Here is a 15,526-nt window from a genome sequence, read left to right as displayed (position 1 = left end):
TTCGAGCCTCTCAGGTGTACTACTACTGGCCTGAGTTAGTTGTTCTTATATTTAAATATTCAACCATACACAATGATAACACACAAACACCGCACCACCCACAAGGTCTTGTGTAACTTCTGCTGGCCTTGGACCCTGTGTAACCCACCATGCCCATCTTTGTGAGCTGTACTCTTAACCAGTGGGGGGGCGGGGTGTCCTCTATACAATGCAGAGTCTTTGCTTCCAGTCTGATCTGCAGCATTACCTAAATAAAACAGCCTTACTTTTGTGAATGTTCGGGGGCTTAGGCTTAGATTTCTCCTCTTCCTCCTCACAAGTACATGACTATCGTAATCCACAGGTAATAATGTAGTGGTTGAGAGAATACAGTGAAACTAGACTGTGCCATCCTGTCTCCACTACTTACTGAGACTATGCACAGAGAATTTAACCTGTCTGGGATTCAGTTTGCTTTTATATAAAATAAAGTTAGCATCTACCTCATGAAGTTTTTATGAGGATTCCTTCTACTCACATACCCGAAGAAACAGCAGCATGTAATGAGGGCCTTGTAAAGTGCTCTGCTATTTTTTTGAAAGTTTTAAAAGTTTTGCCACTAGGTTTCATTATAGTTTTGTTTGTTCATTTGTTTTGTTTTGTTTTTCCTTCTGCCTTTTTGAGACAGGGTCTCTTTGTAGCCCTGACTATCCTGAAACTGCAGACCAGGTTGGCCTCAAAATTACAGAGTGCTACCTCTCTCTGCCTCCCTGGTCCTTGGATTAAGTGTGTGCCCCCTTTTCATGCGCATGTGTCAGTACATTGCTCTAATTGCTTACTCCCCCCCCCCCCCCCCCCCCCCCCCCCGTTTTATTTTTGACTGGTTCCCTTCCTCCTCCCCACTAGTTCTTGTTTTCAGAGCAAATGGACTACCTTCCAGAGATATTTTTAGAGTGGGAAAGACAGACATCAGGGTACCAAAGAGATGTTTTAGCCATTAAGAGGACCTGCTGCTTTTGCAGGTTTGATTCTCAGCACCCTTGTGGTACCTCACAACTATCCATAACTCCAATTCCAGTGGGTCTGAAGCCCTTGTGGCCTCTGAGCATCAAGCATATACATACATGGTGCAAACACATACACAGGCTTATAAATTTTGTTGTTGTTTGTTACTTTTGAGACACAGACTCACCATAACTCTCTTGTCTGGAACTTGCTGTGTAGGCCAGGCTGGCCTCAAATTCACAGAAATTCTGCCTCCTGTGTTGGGAGGCATACCCAGCATAAGATTTTTTTTTTTTAAAGATTTATTTATTTATTATGTATACAGTATTCTGCCTGCATGTATGTCTGTACACCAGAAGAGGGCACCAGATCTCATTATAGATGGTTGTGAGCCGTCATGTGGTTTCTGGGAATTGAACTCAGGACTTATGAAAGAGCAACCAGTACTTCTTAACCTCCAAGCTAACTCTCCAGCCTAAGATGTATTTATTTTTAATTTAAAGATCTGTTACAGTACTCAGGAGGCAGAAGCAGGTAGATCACTGAGTTCTAGGACAGCCTGGTCTACAAAGTGACTCTAGAACAGCCAAGGTTACACAGAGAAACCTTGTCTCAAAAAACCAAAGAAAGTTGGAGCCTATTAACTTCTTTCAAGATAGTAGTGTCTCGCAACCAGGTGTGGTGGCACATGCCTTTAATCCCAGCACTGGGAGTCAGAGTCAGGCGGATATCATTAGGAGTTTGAGGCCAGCCTGGTCTACAAAGTCCAGGACAGTCAAGGCTACACAGAGAAACCCTGTCTTAAAAAGAGAAAAAAAAAAAGATAGGGTCTCTTGTAGCCTATACTGGCCTTGAAGTTCTTATGTAGTCAAGGATAAATGACTTCACTGAACTGCTATTCCAAGTGTAGGGTTGCAGGCATTCACTACATGCCAGGTGAGAGATCATTTGTGGCTATAAATCATCTCCTACTACATGGGGTACATAATTGCTACTACTATGACTGATAGACATTATCTTCTTGTTTTGAATTAGGTGACAGATTATGCTATTGCCAGGCGCATAGTAGACTTGCATTCAAGGATTGAAGAATCAATTGACAGGGTTTATTCCCTTGATGATATCAGAAGGTATCTTCTCTTTGCCCGACAGTTTAAGCCCAAGGTAATGTGCCTTACTGTGCCTGGATAAGTAATGGTGTGTGTGTGTGAGAGAGAGAGAGAGAGAGAGAGAGAGAGAGAGAGAGAGAGAGAGAGAGAGAGAGAACTGGATTTGAATAACTGGGTTACGTGAAGATTTACCTTTGGGTTTGATCTTTTGAGGCACAGTCTTCAATGTGTGGCTGTGGTCCAGGCTGGCCTCAAATTCAAAATCCTGCTTTAGATTCCTACTTCTTGTTTTATAGGAATGTACTGATGTGCCTAGCTAGGTTTTTTGTTGTTGTTGTTGTTTGTTTTTGTTCTTTATATCCTTTAATCTTTTTAGCTTATTGCTTGATAATTTTATACTAGAATATAATGTTTTCATAAATCCACCTCTCATTTCCAGACCTTACTCCATACCCCGGCCACTTTTCCTTCCTAACTTTGTATACTCTTTTGAAAACCTGCTAAGTGCACTCTAATCTCCTTAAATTTTATGTTTGTGACTTGTGTGTTTTGAATACTAGTTTGTTTCTTCAGAAATGGTTGAGGAGATTTTGTTTGGTTGGTTTTGGTTTTTCAAGACAGGGTTTCTCTGGGTAGTCCTGGCTATCCTGAGCTTGCTTTGTAGACCAGGCTAGCCTGGAACTCACAAAAGATCCACCTGCTTCTGCTTCTTGAGTGCTAGGATTAAAGGTGTATGCCACCACAGCTGGCCGAGGAGATTATTTTTAATCTGAATAATTTCTTCATATTTGATTCCTTAAATACTAATAAAAAATGTTTTAGCCAGGCATACATAGTGAAACAATGTCTAGCAATAAAGTTAAATAAATAAGGATTGTGAGTGATTTTGTATGAAGAGTGTGTGTTTTCCAGTACTACTGTGTACTGAGTTTCTTGCTCAGAAAACCTGAGGGCATTTTACGTCAATATGTGCTGTCTTTTTCCCCTAAAGCCAGCATGAGTGCATTAGCTGAGCATCAAGAAGTCTGAGTGTCCTTAGTTCACTTAAAGAGCTTTGGCATCTTGAGGTATAAAAGACAGTTTGTTTTATTCTTTTGCTTCAAACATTACTTAGAAATGATTTATTGTCTCCATGTTCATAAAATTAGTACATGGAGTTTATAGGCTTCTTAGTGTCAGTTTCTGCAGTAATCCGTTGTCTTTGTGATAGCTTAAAGTTTTGACTTCTGTTCCCTGGAGCGCTCTTACCAGGGACCCTCTTTAACTGAAGTTGAGTGTAGCCTGTCAGGAAAAGGAGTGCAAATGGCTCCCTTGACTTGACTGGTTTTGAAACAGATTTCCAAAGAGTCAGAGGACTTCATCGTGGAGCAGTACAAGCGCCTCCGCCAGAGGGATGGCTCTGGAGTCACCAAGTCCTCATGGAGAATCACTGTGCGACAGCTTGAGAGCATGATCCGCCTCTCAGAATCGATGGCCCGCATGCACTGCTGTGATGAGGTACCACAGTCCCTTTGATAACACGGGAACAGAGGAATGCATGAGTTGGCTTGTGGGCATGTTTTTATCTTTGCTATTTATGGAAGGTCTTAGAACCAGTTGATACTAGTCTCCCTGTAGGAATGTTGTTATTGTGCAGTTATGAAGTATGATAGTTAGACCAATAATAGATAATAATGTTTATTATCATCAGATTATGGAGTGCAGACACAGGTGAGTAATTATTTATCCAGGAGAAACATATTTAATCTTTACAGTGTCCTCAGCCTCTGGCTAGGAATACAAATGTGCCTGTGAGTCCTGCCTCGGAAGGAGCCTTTCTCCTTGCATTTGTATAATCTCTGTGGTGGATTTGGTTTTGTGTATGCTAAGAATTGAATTCAGAGTCTTATGCATGCTAAGCACACTCATGACACTGACCTACATCCTTAGCTCCATTGGTTTTAAATTATTTTTTGAGCCCTGGATCCTTGGATCCCTGGATTCACAGGCAAATGTCAGAGTATGGGAAGGTGGCAATGTTGGACACCACACATCTGCGTCAAACAAAGAGGCTTTTGTGTACTTTTATGTACAAAGTTCAGTTAGAATTCAAATTTGTGAATCTGTGAAAAGGCTGGATTCATTTGTTGTTTTTCTAAGCTGGGCTCTCACTTGGTAACCAGGCTTAAACTTCCATCCCTCTGCCACATGCTCCCATTGGTGGAAGCATAAGTGTACTTTGGTTTTGAGATAGTACTTAAGGCCTAAGATGGCCTTTCATCTGGCTTTTTATCAACCAACGCTAGTAGAGGCGGGAGAGTCATGAGTTCAAGGTCATCCTCAGCTGCATTTCAAGTTTGAGGCCAACTTGGGGCTGCATGGGTCCTGGAGAGATGACTCCGTGAACAGCTGCTCTTGTAGAGAATTCAGCAATCACATGTTTGACAACTGTTCATGACTCTGGTACCAAGGGATCTAATACTTCCTCCTCCTCCTCCTCCTCTTTCCTCCTCCTCCTCCTCTTCCTTCTGCTTCTGCTTCTTCTGCTTCTTTTCCTCTTCTCATTTTTCTTCTTCTCCTTCCTGTTCCTTTCTTCTCCTTTCTTCTCCTTCCTCTTCCTTTCTTCTTCACCAGCCTTCTTCCTTCTTTCTTCTCCTCTTCCTCCTCCTTTCTTGCCTCTGCAGGCTCTGAGAGCATATGATACACAGATATACATAAATGCAGACCCCCAAAAAATGCATATTAAAAGCCAGGCGTGGTGGCACACGCCTTTAATTCCAGCACTCAGAGGCAGAGGCAGGCAGATCTCTGAGTTCAAGGCCAGCCTGGTCTACAAAGCGAGTTCAGGACAGCGAAGGCTACACAGAGAAACCCTGTCTTGAAAAAAAAAAAAAAACACCGAAAAACAAAAATAGAAACCACATTAAATAAAAATAAAATTGGGGGAGGAAAGTGCATACTGCTCTTATAGACGACAAGAGTTTGATTTCCAACACCCGAATTGTGTTGCTCAAAACTACCGGTAGTTCCAACCCTAAGGAACCCAATACTCTTCTGGCCTCCAGGCACCTGCACTTGTGTGTGGACATATCCACACACAGACATACAAAATCTACTAAGCAGTTGTACCAGTTCATATACACCTGCAGTGGGTAACAGTTACTCTTTGTTCTTGCCAATAAATGATATTGTTGGTCATTTCAGCCATTTTGGTGAGCTACTAGTGCTACACGGGGGAGAAGTGTTCTTAACTGTTTGGTATACAGCGTCATCTCACATAATTAAGTTGTCTCATTACTGGCTTAGGTCCAGCCTAAACATGTGAAGGAAGCTTTTCGATTACTGAATAAATCAATCATCCGTGTAGAAACGCCTGATGTCAATCTAGATCAAGAGGAAGAGATCCAGATGGAGACGGATGAGGGACCAGGTGGCATCAATGGTGAGGAGCTTGCTTATCTCTGTGATATCTTTTTTTTTTTTTTTTTTTTTTTTTTTTAAGGTTTATTTATTATTTATACAGTATTCTGCCCACACGTGTGCCTGGCCACCACAAGAAGACACCAGATCTCATTACAGGTGGTTGTAAGCCACCATGTGGCTGCTGGGAATTGAACTCGGGACCTTCAGAAGAGCAGATGGTGCTCTTAACCTCTGAGCCATCTCTCCAGCACCCATCTCTGTGATATCTTGCTGGATGTCATAGTACCAGTGTGCCTGTCAAACGTTGTGAAGTAGATGTATTCAAAACGCAGGGCAAATGGATTTTAAATTGATTAACTATAAGCTGAAGCACAGTTAAGTAGCTGTATACAGTATATGTGCTTGAAAGACTGAAAGCAAACAGGTCAAAATGGCATCTACTCTTTTTTTTTTTTAATTTTTATTAGTTTATTCAGATTACAACTAAATAGTTATCCCATCACTTGTATTCTCCCATCCCTCCCTCACTCCCTCCCACTTTCACCCTATTCCCCTCCCCTAGGTCTAAGACTGAGGGGGACCTCCTCCCCCACTATATGGTCATAGGCTATCAATTCTCATCTTGGTAGCCTGCTTATTTTTTCTTTGAGTGCCACCAGACCTCCCCACCAAGGGAAGGTGGTCAAATATTCTATTTTGCTCTTGATTTTAAAATATTTTCTTAGGTCGGTAGATGGTTCAGTGAGTGATACTCTTGCCTTAAAACCTTGTGGCGTGCCAGATGAGGTGGTGCACACCTTTAATCCCAGCACTCAGGAGGCAGAGGCAGGCAGATCGCTGTGAGTTTGAGGCCAGCCTGGTCTACAAAGTGACTCCAGGACAGCCTAGGCTACACAGAGAAACCCTGTCTCAAAAAAAAAAAAAAACCCCAAAACAAAACAAAACCTTATGACCTGAGTTCATTGCCCTTAGCCCACGTAAGGGTAAGAGGACTGAATCCAGTTATCCTGACTTCACACACTAACTACAACATGCTCATGTGTCCATACACACATTAACAATTTAAAAGATTCTTAAACTTCTCAGTCATATTGAAACAGGTGAGTACAGAATTTTTTTTTTGTTTATAACATTACAAATTGACTTTGTCAGGTACAGGGGAAAAGTCTCAAAAGGTAGGTAGGCCTAAGCTATAGGTGTGTGTCACTTTGCCCTGCTGCACATGGTATCAATAAAATCTCTGTCCCCATCCCTAAATATTCCTCTCAAGTCAGTTTCTTTACTAGTGGGTTTTTAATTTAAAATAGATTATTTATTAAGTGTAAAAATAAATTCCAATTTGTTTATAAAATGATTGTTTTCTGAAGTTTGTATTAAGCATTAACAGTGTGCGCATGGGTACTAGATGAAAGCATGTTAAAGGCACAAGGACAAGACTCAGGTGGTTACTTCCTTCCTTAGGTCATGCTGACAGCCCTGCCCCTGTGAATGGGTTCAATGGCCCCAGTGAAGATGCTGTTCAGGAGGCTGTTTCCAAGCCCTCCCTGAGGCTGGGCTTCGCTGAGTACTGCCGTATCTCTAATCTCATTGTGCTCCACCTCAGGAAAATGGAGGAAGGTGAGTATGTGCCCCAGTTACTCATACATACTGTTTCTGCGCTTCTTATGTTAAGCACTGTACTCTATCAGAAAAGATGGTGGTTTATGTTGACTCAACTTAGGAAGGAAACTTGTGTGGTGTTGGAGGAAGGTCCAAAATGCTGACTTCAGTGCCTTGAGATCTGGTTACTGCCCTGCCATGGGCATTGTTATGAATGTTGAACCATCTTCTGTAACCATGTGATGGTAAGGAATGCTCCCCAGTTATCCCTGATTGGCTAACTAAAGATGCTAAAGCCTATGCCTGGGTAGAAGATGGGTAGGCATAGGACTTACTGGAGTTGGGTTTGAGAGATGAGAAAAGAAAGGGAAAGGAGACGATGTGTAGCAAGAGCATAGGAAGCCAGAGAGAAGAGTCTCCAAGAGGCAAGATGGTGATAAGCATATGGCTCTGAGGACAGACCAATAGCCAGAAGCTGCCTGGAGTCATCAGACTGGCAAGTGATTTTAATTTTTCAAGACAAGGTTTCTCTGTATAGCCTTGGCTGTCCTGGACCCTCTTTGTAGACCAGGCTGGACTAGAACTCTGCCTCCCAAGTGCTGGGATTACAGGCATGTGCCACCACGCCCGGCTAAGTGATTGGTTTTTATGTAAGTTATAAAGGTACTAGGATTGGGATAGCTCGGATTCTGCCCAGCATAGTGCCTACAACTTAATAACAAATCATAGTCTCTCTGTGTCAGCCATTGGGGAACTAGCTGGTTAAATAAAACTGTTGTTGCAATACTACATTAACCAACTTAGAAAGAATAATTATCCTTTCAGCCCAGTTTCCCTACAGGCTCATCGCCAGAGGCTTACAGGTCATTCTTTTTCATGCATTTAGCTTATGATTTTGGAGCAGATCTTTACATCTAATCATATAAAGAACATACTTTCTGGCAGGTAGAATTGCTATAGTTGCTTTCTTCCCAACAGATGGTCTCCCTGGTTATTTATATTTTACAAGCAAGTTGAACTCCCTCCCCATCCCCCCACCTCAACCCCCACCCTCCACCCCCCCCAAAAAAAACTACCACAAATGTACTAGGTTTAACCTAGTACTTGAAAAACTTTGAGTCGGAAGTAGATCCTGGCTCGGTGTGATTACTTACACATATGTACTAGAATCCTCTATTAAATACTTGGTTACTGGGACACTTGCCCACTTCTTACCCTTAACTGTTTTGCTGTGGTTATGTGTTTCACAGTTCTCCATTTTAGCCATGAGCAGGAGGAAAAACCGTCATCTGTTAGAGTTGGGGTTAATTCTTTTTGTATATGGGTGCCCATGGAGTCCAAAGGGGGGTGGGGATTCCGCTCCCCCAGAGCTAGAGTTACAGTGTGTTGTGAGCTGCCTAATGTGTGTGCTGGGAACTGGACAGTTTCTGGGCTTAGTTCACTATGCACAGTTCCAGTCTGCTGGAGACTTTTGACAGCTGGTTTCACCTACTGCTTGAAAGAAGTAGATCCTGGCTGAGTGTGATGGCCTGCACTAAGTCCTAGCACTTGACAGAGGCAGGGGGATCTCTGTGTGTGTGCAGTGCTGAGGATTTCCCAGTACGTGCTAAACACATGTTCTAAAACTACTCATCTTCAGCTGCACGTGGTGGCAGAGCCTTTAATTCCAGCACTCAGGAGGCAGAGGCAGGTGGATCGCTGTGAGTTCAAGGCCAGCCTGGGCTACAGAGTGAGTCCAGGATGGCCAAGGCTATACAGAGAAACCCTGGTGGGGGCAGGGTGGAGAGGGAAACTATGTTGTTCATCTTTACTTTTGCCCCTTATTTTGCCATTTCTAAAGTCTATGGGGTTTTTTCCCCCCTTTTTTCTTTTATTTATGTGAATGTGCATCATGAATTGGCAATGCAATTTGTTAGAGGTCAGTCCTTTTAAATAATTGTTTTTGTTGTAGAGGAGGATGAGTCAGCATTGAAGAGGAGTGAGCTTGTTAACTGGTACCTGAAGGAAATCGAGTCGGAAATAGACTCTGAAGAGGAGCTCATAAATAAAAAAAGGATCATAGAGAAGGTTGTTCACCGTCTAACACACTATGTAGGTATCCACCACTGCCTGGGCTCTGGGGCGATGCAGGAAGGTGTCCTTATGTCTGCAGGTTTCAGAGTAGGCTTTTTGATGAGTTTATTTTTTAATCATTGGGGTGTGGTCATAATTGTGGTGAAAGAGAATGAGCAATAGGGGTAGGGGCTTTTTTTCCCCTAAAATAAGTAGAATTAGGTAAAAGCTGAGCAGATAAGTAGGTGCCTTAGGACCTAACTGTTGGCTGTGTTTTTCTGATGTCTTCTCCCTATACTAGTCTTGAACCCTGGTTTTGCATAAGCTGGTCAGACTTAGCCTCTGTGCTGCTTCCACAGCTCCTATTTGGGTGCTTCACTCACACTCAACCAGCCCACAAGAATCACCCATAGCTTAATTTAGAGATTGTATCCCACTGTGAATCTCACACTGGCCTAGAATTCAAGGTCTTTGTGCCTTAGCTGCCTGAATGCTTGGTGTGTGCCATCATGGCAGGCTTTGACTCGTTCCTAATTCAGTTAGAAATAGATCTACCTAGCATGTGAGAGGCCTCGGTATGATTCCATATAACAAGTAGATAGCTGGAGAGATGGGTGGATCTCAGTGCTCAAGTGACTGAGGACAGGAAAATAACAAGTTTCAGGCTGGTCTGGCAGCACAGACTGTCTCAAAAACTGGGAAGAGAGATGCATAAAAAAGGCTAATAGGAGGCCAGGTGTGGTGGCACACATCTTTAATCTCAGCACTCTAGAGGCAGAGCCAGGCCAATCTGAGTTTGAGGCCAGCCCGGTCTACAGAGTAAGTCCAGGACAGCCAAGGCTAACCAGAGAAACCCTGACTCAAAAGAAAAGAAAAGGGCTAATAGGTAGTAATTAAAAATTTAACAAGAGACATTAAATGCAACTAAATAAATTCAGATATTAGAGAATTCTTGCACAATTGTATATTCAAGCACAGGTTTTTTTTTTGTTTTTTTTTTTTTAAGTTATGTTGACAAGCATTTCGTAAAATGCGTAGGGTAGCTTATTAAAATCACGATACCTGCCAAGTTTCCTAGGTTTGTAAGGCAGTTCTACATAACGATGAACAAAGCACCTGATGGTTTTAAGGTGGGGTCTGGTCCAGGTGCATTTGGAGAGGAAAAGAGAGAATGTGTAAGTAGCAGACATTTGGAAGAGTGTGGTTCTGACTGGAAACAAACTGCTCCACAGGATCATGTCCTGATTGAGCTTACCCAGGCTGGGCTGAAAGGCTCCAGTGAAGGAAGCCAGCGCTATGAAGAAGATCCCTACGTGGTAGTCAACCCTAACTACTTGCTTGAAGATTAAGGTATTCAAGGTAACTTTATGGCCAGAGACGAGGACCTGTGGTGCCCTCCCTCTGGCACTCAGAAGAGACAGTTTCTGGAGCAAGGCCTGAGGGTGGTTTGAGGAGAGACACCTGAGTTCTTGGCCCTGTGACTCTCATACTGGGACAGGCTTCGGCACTTTGTGTTTCTTGTCCTATTGAAGTTGGAACCCAATCATGTGCTTTCTGTGTAAGACCTTTGTCTTCATGTGTAGGGAAGGCCTGCTGCTTTTGTCATACATGTATCTGGGGAAATTGCCTTCTTCAATTTCCAACCGCTGCTTTTATTCATGAAAATAAAAGAACTTGTTCTGTGATTGTCTGTTGGATTCATTTCTGCTCTTGATGGTTGCCTTCATGTCCATGAGTGAGTGAGTTCTTCTTCTTTTTATTTATTTATTTATTTATTTATTTATTTATTGGCTTTTTGAGACAGGGTTTCTCTGTGTAGCCTTGGCTGTCCTAGACTAGCTTTGTAGACCAGGCTGGCCTCGAACTCACAGCAATCTGCCTGCCTCTGCCTCCCAAGTGCTGGGATTAAAGGCGTGCACCACCACGCCCAGCTTTTTTTTTTTAAGAAGTGGTTTTTTTGGGGGGGGGCAGGTGTGTATAAATGCTATGGTGTTTCTGAGTGCTGCTAGCCTTTTCTTGTGACCAATGTGTCCGTGATGCCTTCCTGTCACAGCCTTGAATTTCTGTTATGTGAGAGTTCCTAAGTTACTTGGGCAAGCAGATATGGTGGCATGTGTCTGTAGTCCCAGCTACTAGGTAGCTAAGGCAGACAAATCAGACTAAAATTTCAGTTAACCTGGGCAAGGACACAAAACTCTTATCTCAAAAGGGATAGTTGGTGATGGTGGCATCAAGCACTTGGGGAAGGCAGAGGCGTGTGGATGGGTCTTGGGATTCAAGGCCAGCTTGGTCTACCTACTGAGTTCCAGACCATCCAGGGCTATAGAATAGTGTCTCCAAAAGGGCTGAGGAAAAGTTGTAAAGTGATCAAGGGCCTCTCATGAAACACTATGACCAAAAAGCAAGTTGGAGAGGACAGAGTTTGTTTGGCTTAAAACCTCATAGTACTGTTCATCGTTTTAAAAAGTCGGGGCAGGAATCTGGAGGCAGTGGCCATGCATGAGTACTGCTTACTGGCTTGCTCCTGTGGTTTGCTCATTCTCCTAGAACCTAGAACTACCAGCCCAGGGGTGACACCACCCACAATGGGCTGGACCCTCCCCCTTGAATCACTAATTAAGAAAATGCCCTGTAGGCTTGCCTACAGCCCTATCTAATGAAAGCATTGTCTCATCTGAAGCTTCCCATCTGAAGACTTGTGTAGAGCCAGTACAGGGCTCCTGTGAAATATTTGGAGATGGTAGTACATGCTTATAATTTCTTTGCTGGGGAGGTGGACAGGCTGGTCCCTGAGGCCTAGTAGCATATTTCCACAAGTTCCAGGCCAGTGAGACACCCTATTTTTTAAAAAAAAAAAAAAAGTTGAGCCTGGTGGCAGAAGCCTTTAATCCCAGCACTTGGCAGGCAGAGGCAGGTGGATCACTGAGTTTGAGGCCAGCCTGGTCTACAAAGCGAATTCAAGACACCAAGATAACAGAGAAATCCTGTCTCGAAAAAACAAAAATTAAAAATAAAATATTAAAAGTCAAAAACAAGATGGATGGCACTTGAGGAACAACACTTAGCACCTACATGGTGGCTTGTTTTAAATATTTTAAAGATCTGTTGAGATGGCTCAATAGAGGTAAACATACTTCCACACAGCTGTAGTTCAATCCCCAGAACCCATGGCGAAAAGCAAGAGCCACTCTACAAAGTTGTCTCTGACTTCTACACATGATGCTGCGGTACATGTACATTTTAATATGTAGATAGGCTTCACATTGGTGTGTGTGTGTGTTTAAAGACAGTCTCCCAGTGTAGCTCTGTGTGGGTGGGTGTGATTTAAAGGCAGGGTTTCACTATGTAGCTCTGGCTTTCCTGGAACTCTCTGCCTCAGCCTTTTGAGGAATTTTCTACCACATCTGACCTCACAATGTGTCTTCAGAGACATTGAAAACTCTTCATCAGCCAGGCGGTGGTGGCCCATGCTTTTAGTTCCAGCACTTGGGAGGCAGAGGCTGGTGGATCTCTGGGTTGGAGACCAGCCTGGTCAACAGAGCAAGTTCCAGGACAGCCAAGGCTACACAGCGAAACCCTTGTCTCAAAAAATTAAAATAGTAAAATTTTATTGTGTGGTGATATGAAAATTTGACAGTTTTTATATTGGCTATTGAGATAGCTCAGTTGTTAAAGTACTTGACCCTCAAACATGAGGAACTGAGTGTGTGAAGGAAAAATAAGCTGGAGTGTGGAGGTACATGCTTGCAATCTGCACAGGGAAGAAGAGATGCAGATCTGGTGCTCACCTGCCAGCCAACCTAGCCTACTAGATCAGTGCTAAGCCCGTGAAAGACCCAGTTTGAAGGGTGCCTGCAAGGCCACTCAATAGCCAAAGCACTTAACACAAGCCTGAGGGCCTGATTGGATCCCCAGGACAAACCTGGTGGAAAGAGACCTGGCTGATGATGTGTGGCAGAGATCATGTATGCACACATACACACACACACACACACACACACACACAGAGAGTTTTAAGTAATAAAAAGGTGAGCAATGCCTGACCAAAATCTGTCCTTATTCCACATAAATGCACATGCATGCACACTCTTAACATATTCACACGGATGCAGAGAAGCCTCCATTTTTTTAACCAGATTAATTTATGTGTATATGTGCATCAGATAAATAAGTTTTGCTTGAGCGTATGTATATGGATCATTCTTGCCTGGTGCCTATGGTCAGAGGAGCTCAGATCCCCTTGTGAGTCACCATTTAGGTGCTAGAAATCAAACCTGGGTCCTTTGCAAAAGCAACAAGTGCTCTTAAATCACCCAGCCATCTTTCTATGTTTGTCTGATTTCTGGTTTTTCTAGACAGGGTCTTGATACCTCTGACTGGGCTGAAGCTCACTGTGTAAGCTAGGCTGACCTCAAACTCAGAGGTCCACCTACCTCTGCCTCCTGAGTGCTGAGTTAAAGATGGGTGCCACCTTTTTTTGGTTTGGTTTAGTTTGGTATGGTTTTTTTGTTTTGATTTTGTGTTTTGGTTGGTTGGTTGGGGCGGGGCAGAGCTTAGGGAAGGGTTGTTTTTTGTTTTTCAAGACAACACTGCCTGCTGTTCCCATGTTTTCAAAGGGGGAACAGACTGAAGAGGGATTTTTTTGTTGTTGGTTTTTATTTTTATGAGAGCCTGACCTTTTTTAAAGGTTTATTATGTATACAGCATTCTGCCTGCATGTATACCTGCAGAGGGTACCAGATCTCATTATAGGTGGTTGTGAGCCACCATGTGGTTGCTGGGAATTGAACTCAGGACCTTTGGAAGAGCAGCCAGTATTCTTTTATTCATTTATTTATTTATTGTATATGAGTGCTTTATCTGCAGAAGAGGGCATCATCACATTTCAGATGGTTGTGAGCCATCACGTGGTTGCTGGGAATTGAACTAAGGACTTCTGGAGGAGCAGGCAGCGCTCTTAACCACTGAGCCATCTTTCTAGCCCAACAGCCTCTGAGCCATCTCCAGCCCCAGGGATTCATTTTTATTGTTATGTCAGATTTTAAACTGATTTGTCAGTAATAGAAACAGTGAACTTTTTTTTTCCAGGCATCTTCAAGAGTGAAGGGTTTTTTGGTTTTGGTTTTTTTGTTTGGTTGGTATTTTTTTGTTTTGTTTTGTTTTGTTTTTTTGAAACAGGGTTTCTCTGTGTAACAGCCCAGGCTGTCCTGGACTCACTTTGTAGACCAGGCTGGCCTCGAATTCACAGAGATCCACCTGCCTCTGCCTCCCGAGTTTTAGGATCAAAGACGTGCGCCACCATGCAAATGAAGATATTTTAAGATCTACAACCCTTTTCCTTTATCTACAGACCAATTTGAATTAAGATGTCCCAGGGAATTCCATGCAGCCTTGGGATGGGGCAAGAAAAAGAAGCTGAAGTGGATGCCAGCCAGGGAGGGAAGAAATTTCACACAGACACACGGGTCCCCTTTGCAGGATAAACTGAGTGGGTCAGTGGTGGACAGGTCCACAGGCTGACCAGGACTGTCAAGCTGTGCCCTCTATTTCAACTTAAATCTCATGGGACTGGTGAGATGGCTCAGTGGTTAGGAACACTGGCTGCTCTTCATAGGACCCAGTTTTGATTCCCAGCACCTATATGGTGACTCGATACCATTTTTAACTCCAGTTTAGAAGATCCAGCACCCTCTTCTAGCTTCTGCAGCTACATAGCATCGATGTGCTGCACATGCGCACAGGCAAAACAGCTATATACACAAAATAAATTTTTTTTTAAAGATTTTTTTTCCACTTGAATTAGTGTTTTGCCTGCAGGTGAAAATGTCAGATCCCCTGAAACTGGAGTTCCAGACAGTTTTGAGCTGCCATGTGGGTGCTGGCAATTGAACTTGGGTCCTCTGGAAGAGCATCCAGTGCTCTTAACAGCTGAGCCATATCTCTAGCCCCCATAAAATAAATCTTAAAAGCTAACTTGGGCTGGAGTGATGGCTTAGCAGTTAAGAGCACTGGCTGCTCTTCCAGAGGTCTTGAGTTCAATTACCAGCAACCACATGGTGGCTCACAACCATCTGTAATGGAATCTGATTACCTCTTCTGGTATGCGTGAAATCAGAGCACTCACATGCATAAAGTAAATATTTAAAAAAATAATAATAATTTGAAGAAAAAAATAAACCTCATGTCAGGACCTTGAAGATGGTGCTGGAGGTTCACTGGACCTCCTGATTATTTCCACTGTCCACTCTGAATAGTCTTTGGTTTTTGTTACTGTTAGTTTCTCTGATTGGCATTTTGGGGGACAGGTAGCTGAGCTTAGTTTGTTGAGTTTGCTGGGGCCCAGACATCCTAGCAAGTCCAATAACATTATCTTATGGTAT

At 43.1% G+C, this 15,526-nt stretch overlaps 1 protein-coding gene across 1 annotated transcript in view; it reads left to right on the top strand.

The window, feature by feature from the left end:
• Positions 1 to 10,826, top strand: part of Mcm6 (minichromosome maintenance complex component 6) — a 33,387-nt gene extending 22,561 nt beyond the window's left edge. The window contains exons 12-17 of the mRNA XM_051147317.1: positions 2,020 to 2,148; positions 3,429 to 3,590; positions 5,379 to 5,514; positions 6,957 to 7,112; positions 9,046 to 9,185; positions 10,379 to 10,826. Of these exons, the coding sequence (XP_051003274.1) occupies positions 2,020 to 2,148; positions 3,429 to 3,590; positions 5,379 to 5,514; positions 6,957 to 7,112; positions 9,046 to 9,185; positions 10,379 to 10,495 (840 nt within the window). The 3' untranslated portion in view covers positions 10,496 to 10,826. The remainder of the gene's footprint in view (positions 1 to 2,019; positions 2,149 to 3,428; positions 3,591 to 5,378; positions 5,515 to 6,956; positions 7,113 to 9,045; positions 9,186 to 10,378) is intronic.
• Positions 10,827 to 15,526: the final 4,700 nt, after the last annotated feature.

This window comes from Acomys russatus, chromosome 6 (assembly GCF_903995435.1).
Source record: "Acomys russatus chromosome 6, mAcoRus1.1, whole genome shotgun sequence".
Classification (NCBI taxonomy): domain Eukaryota; kingdom Metazoa; phylum Chordata; class Mammalia; order Rodentia; family Muridae; genus Acomys; species Acomys russatus.
Note: the sequence above shows the minus strand (reverse complement) of the source record. Positions and strands in the feature narration are given on the sequence as shown.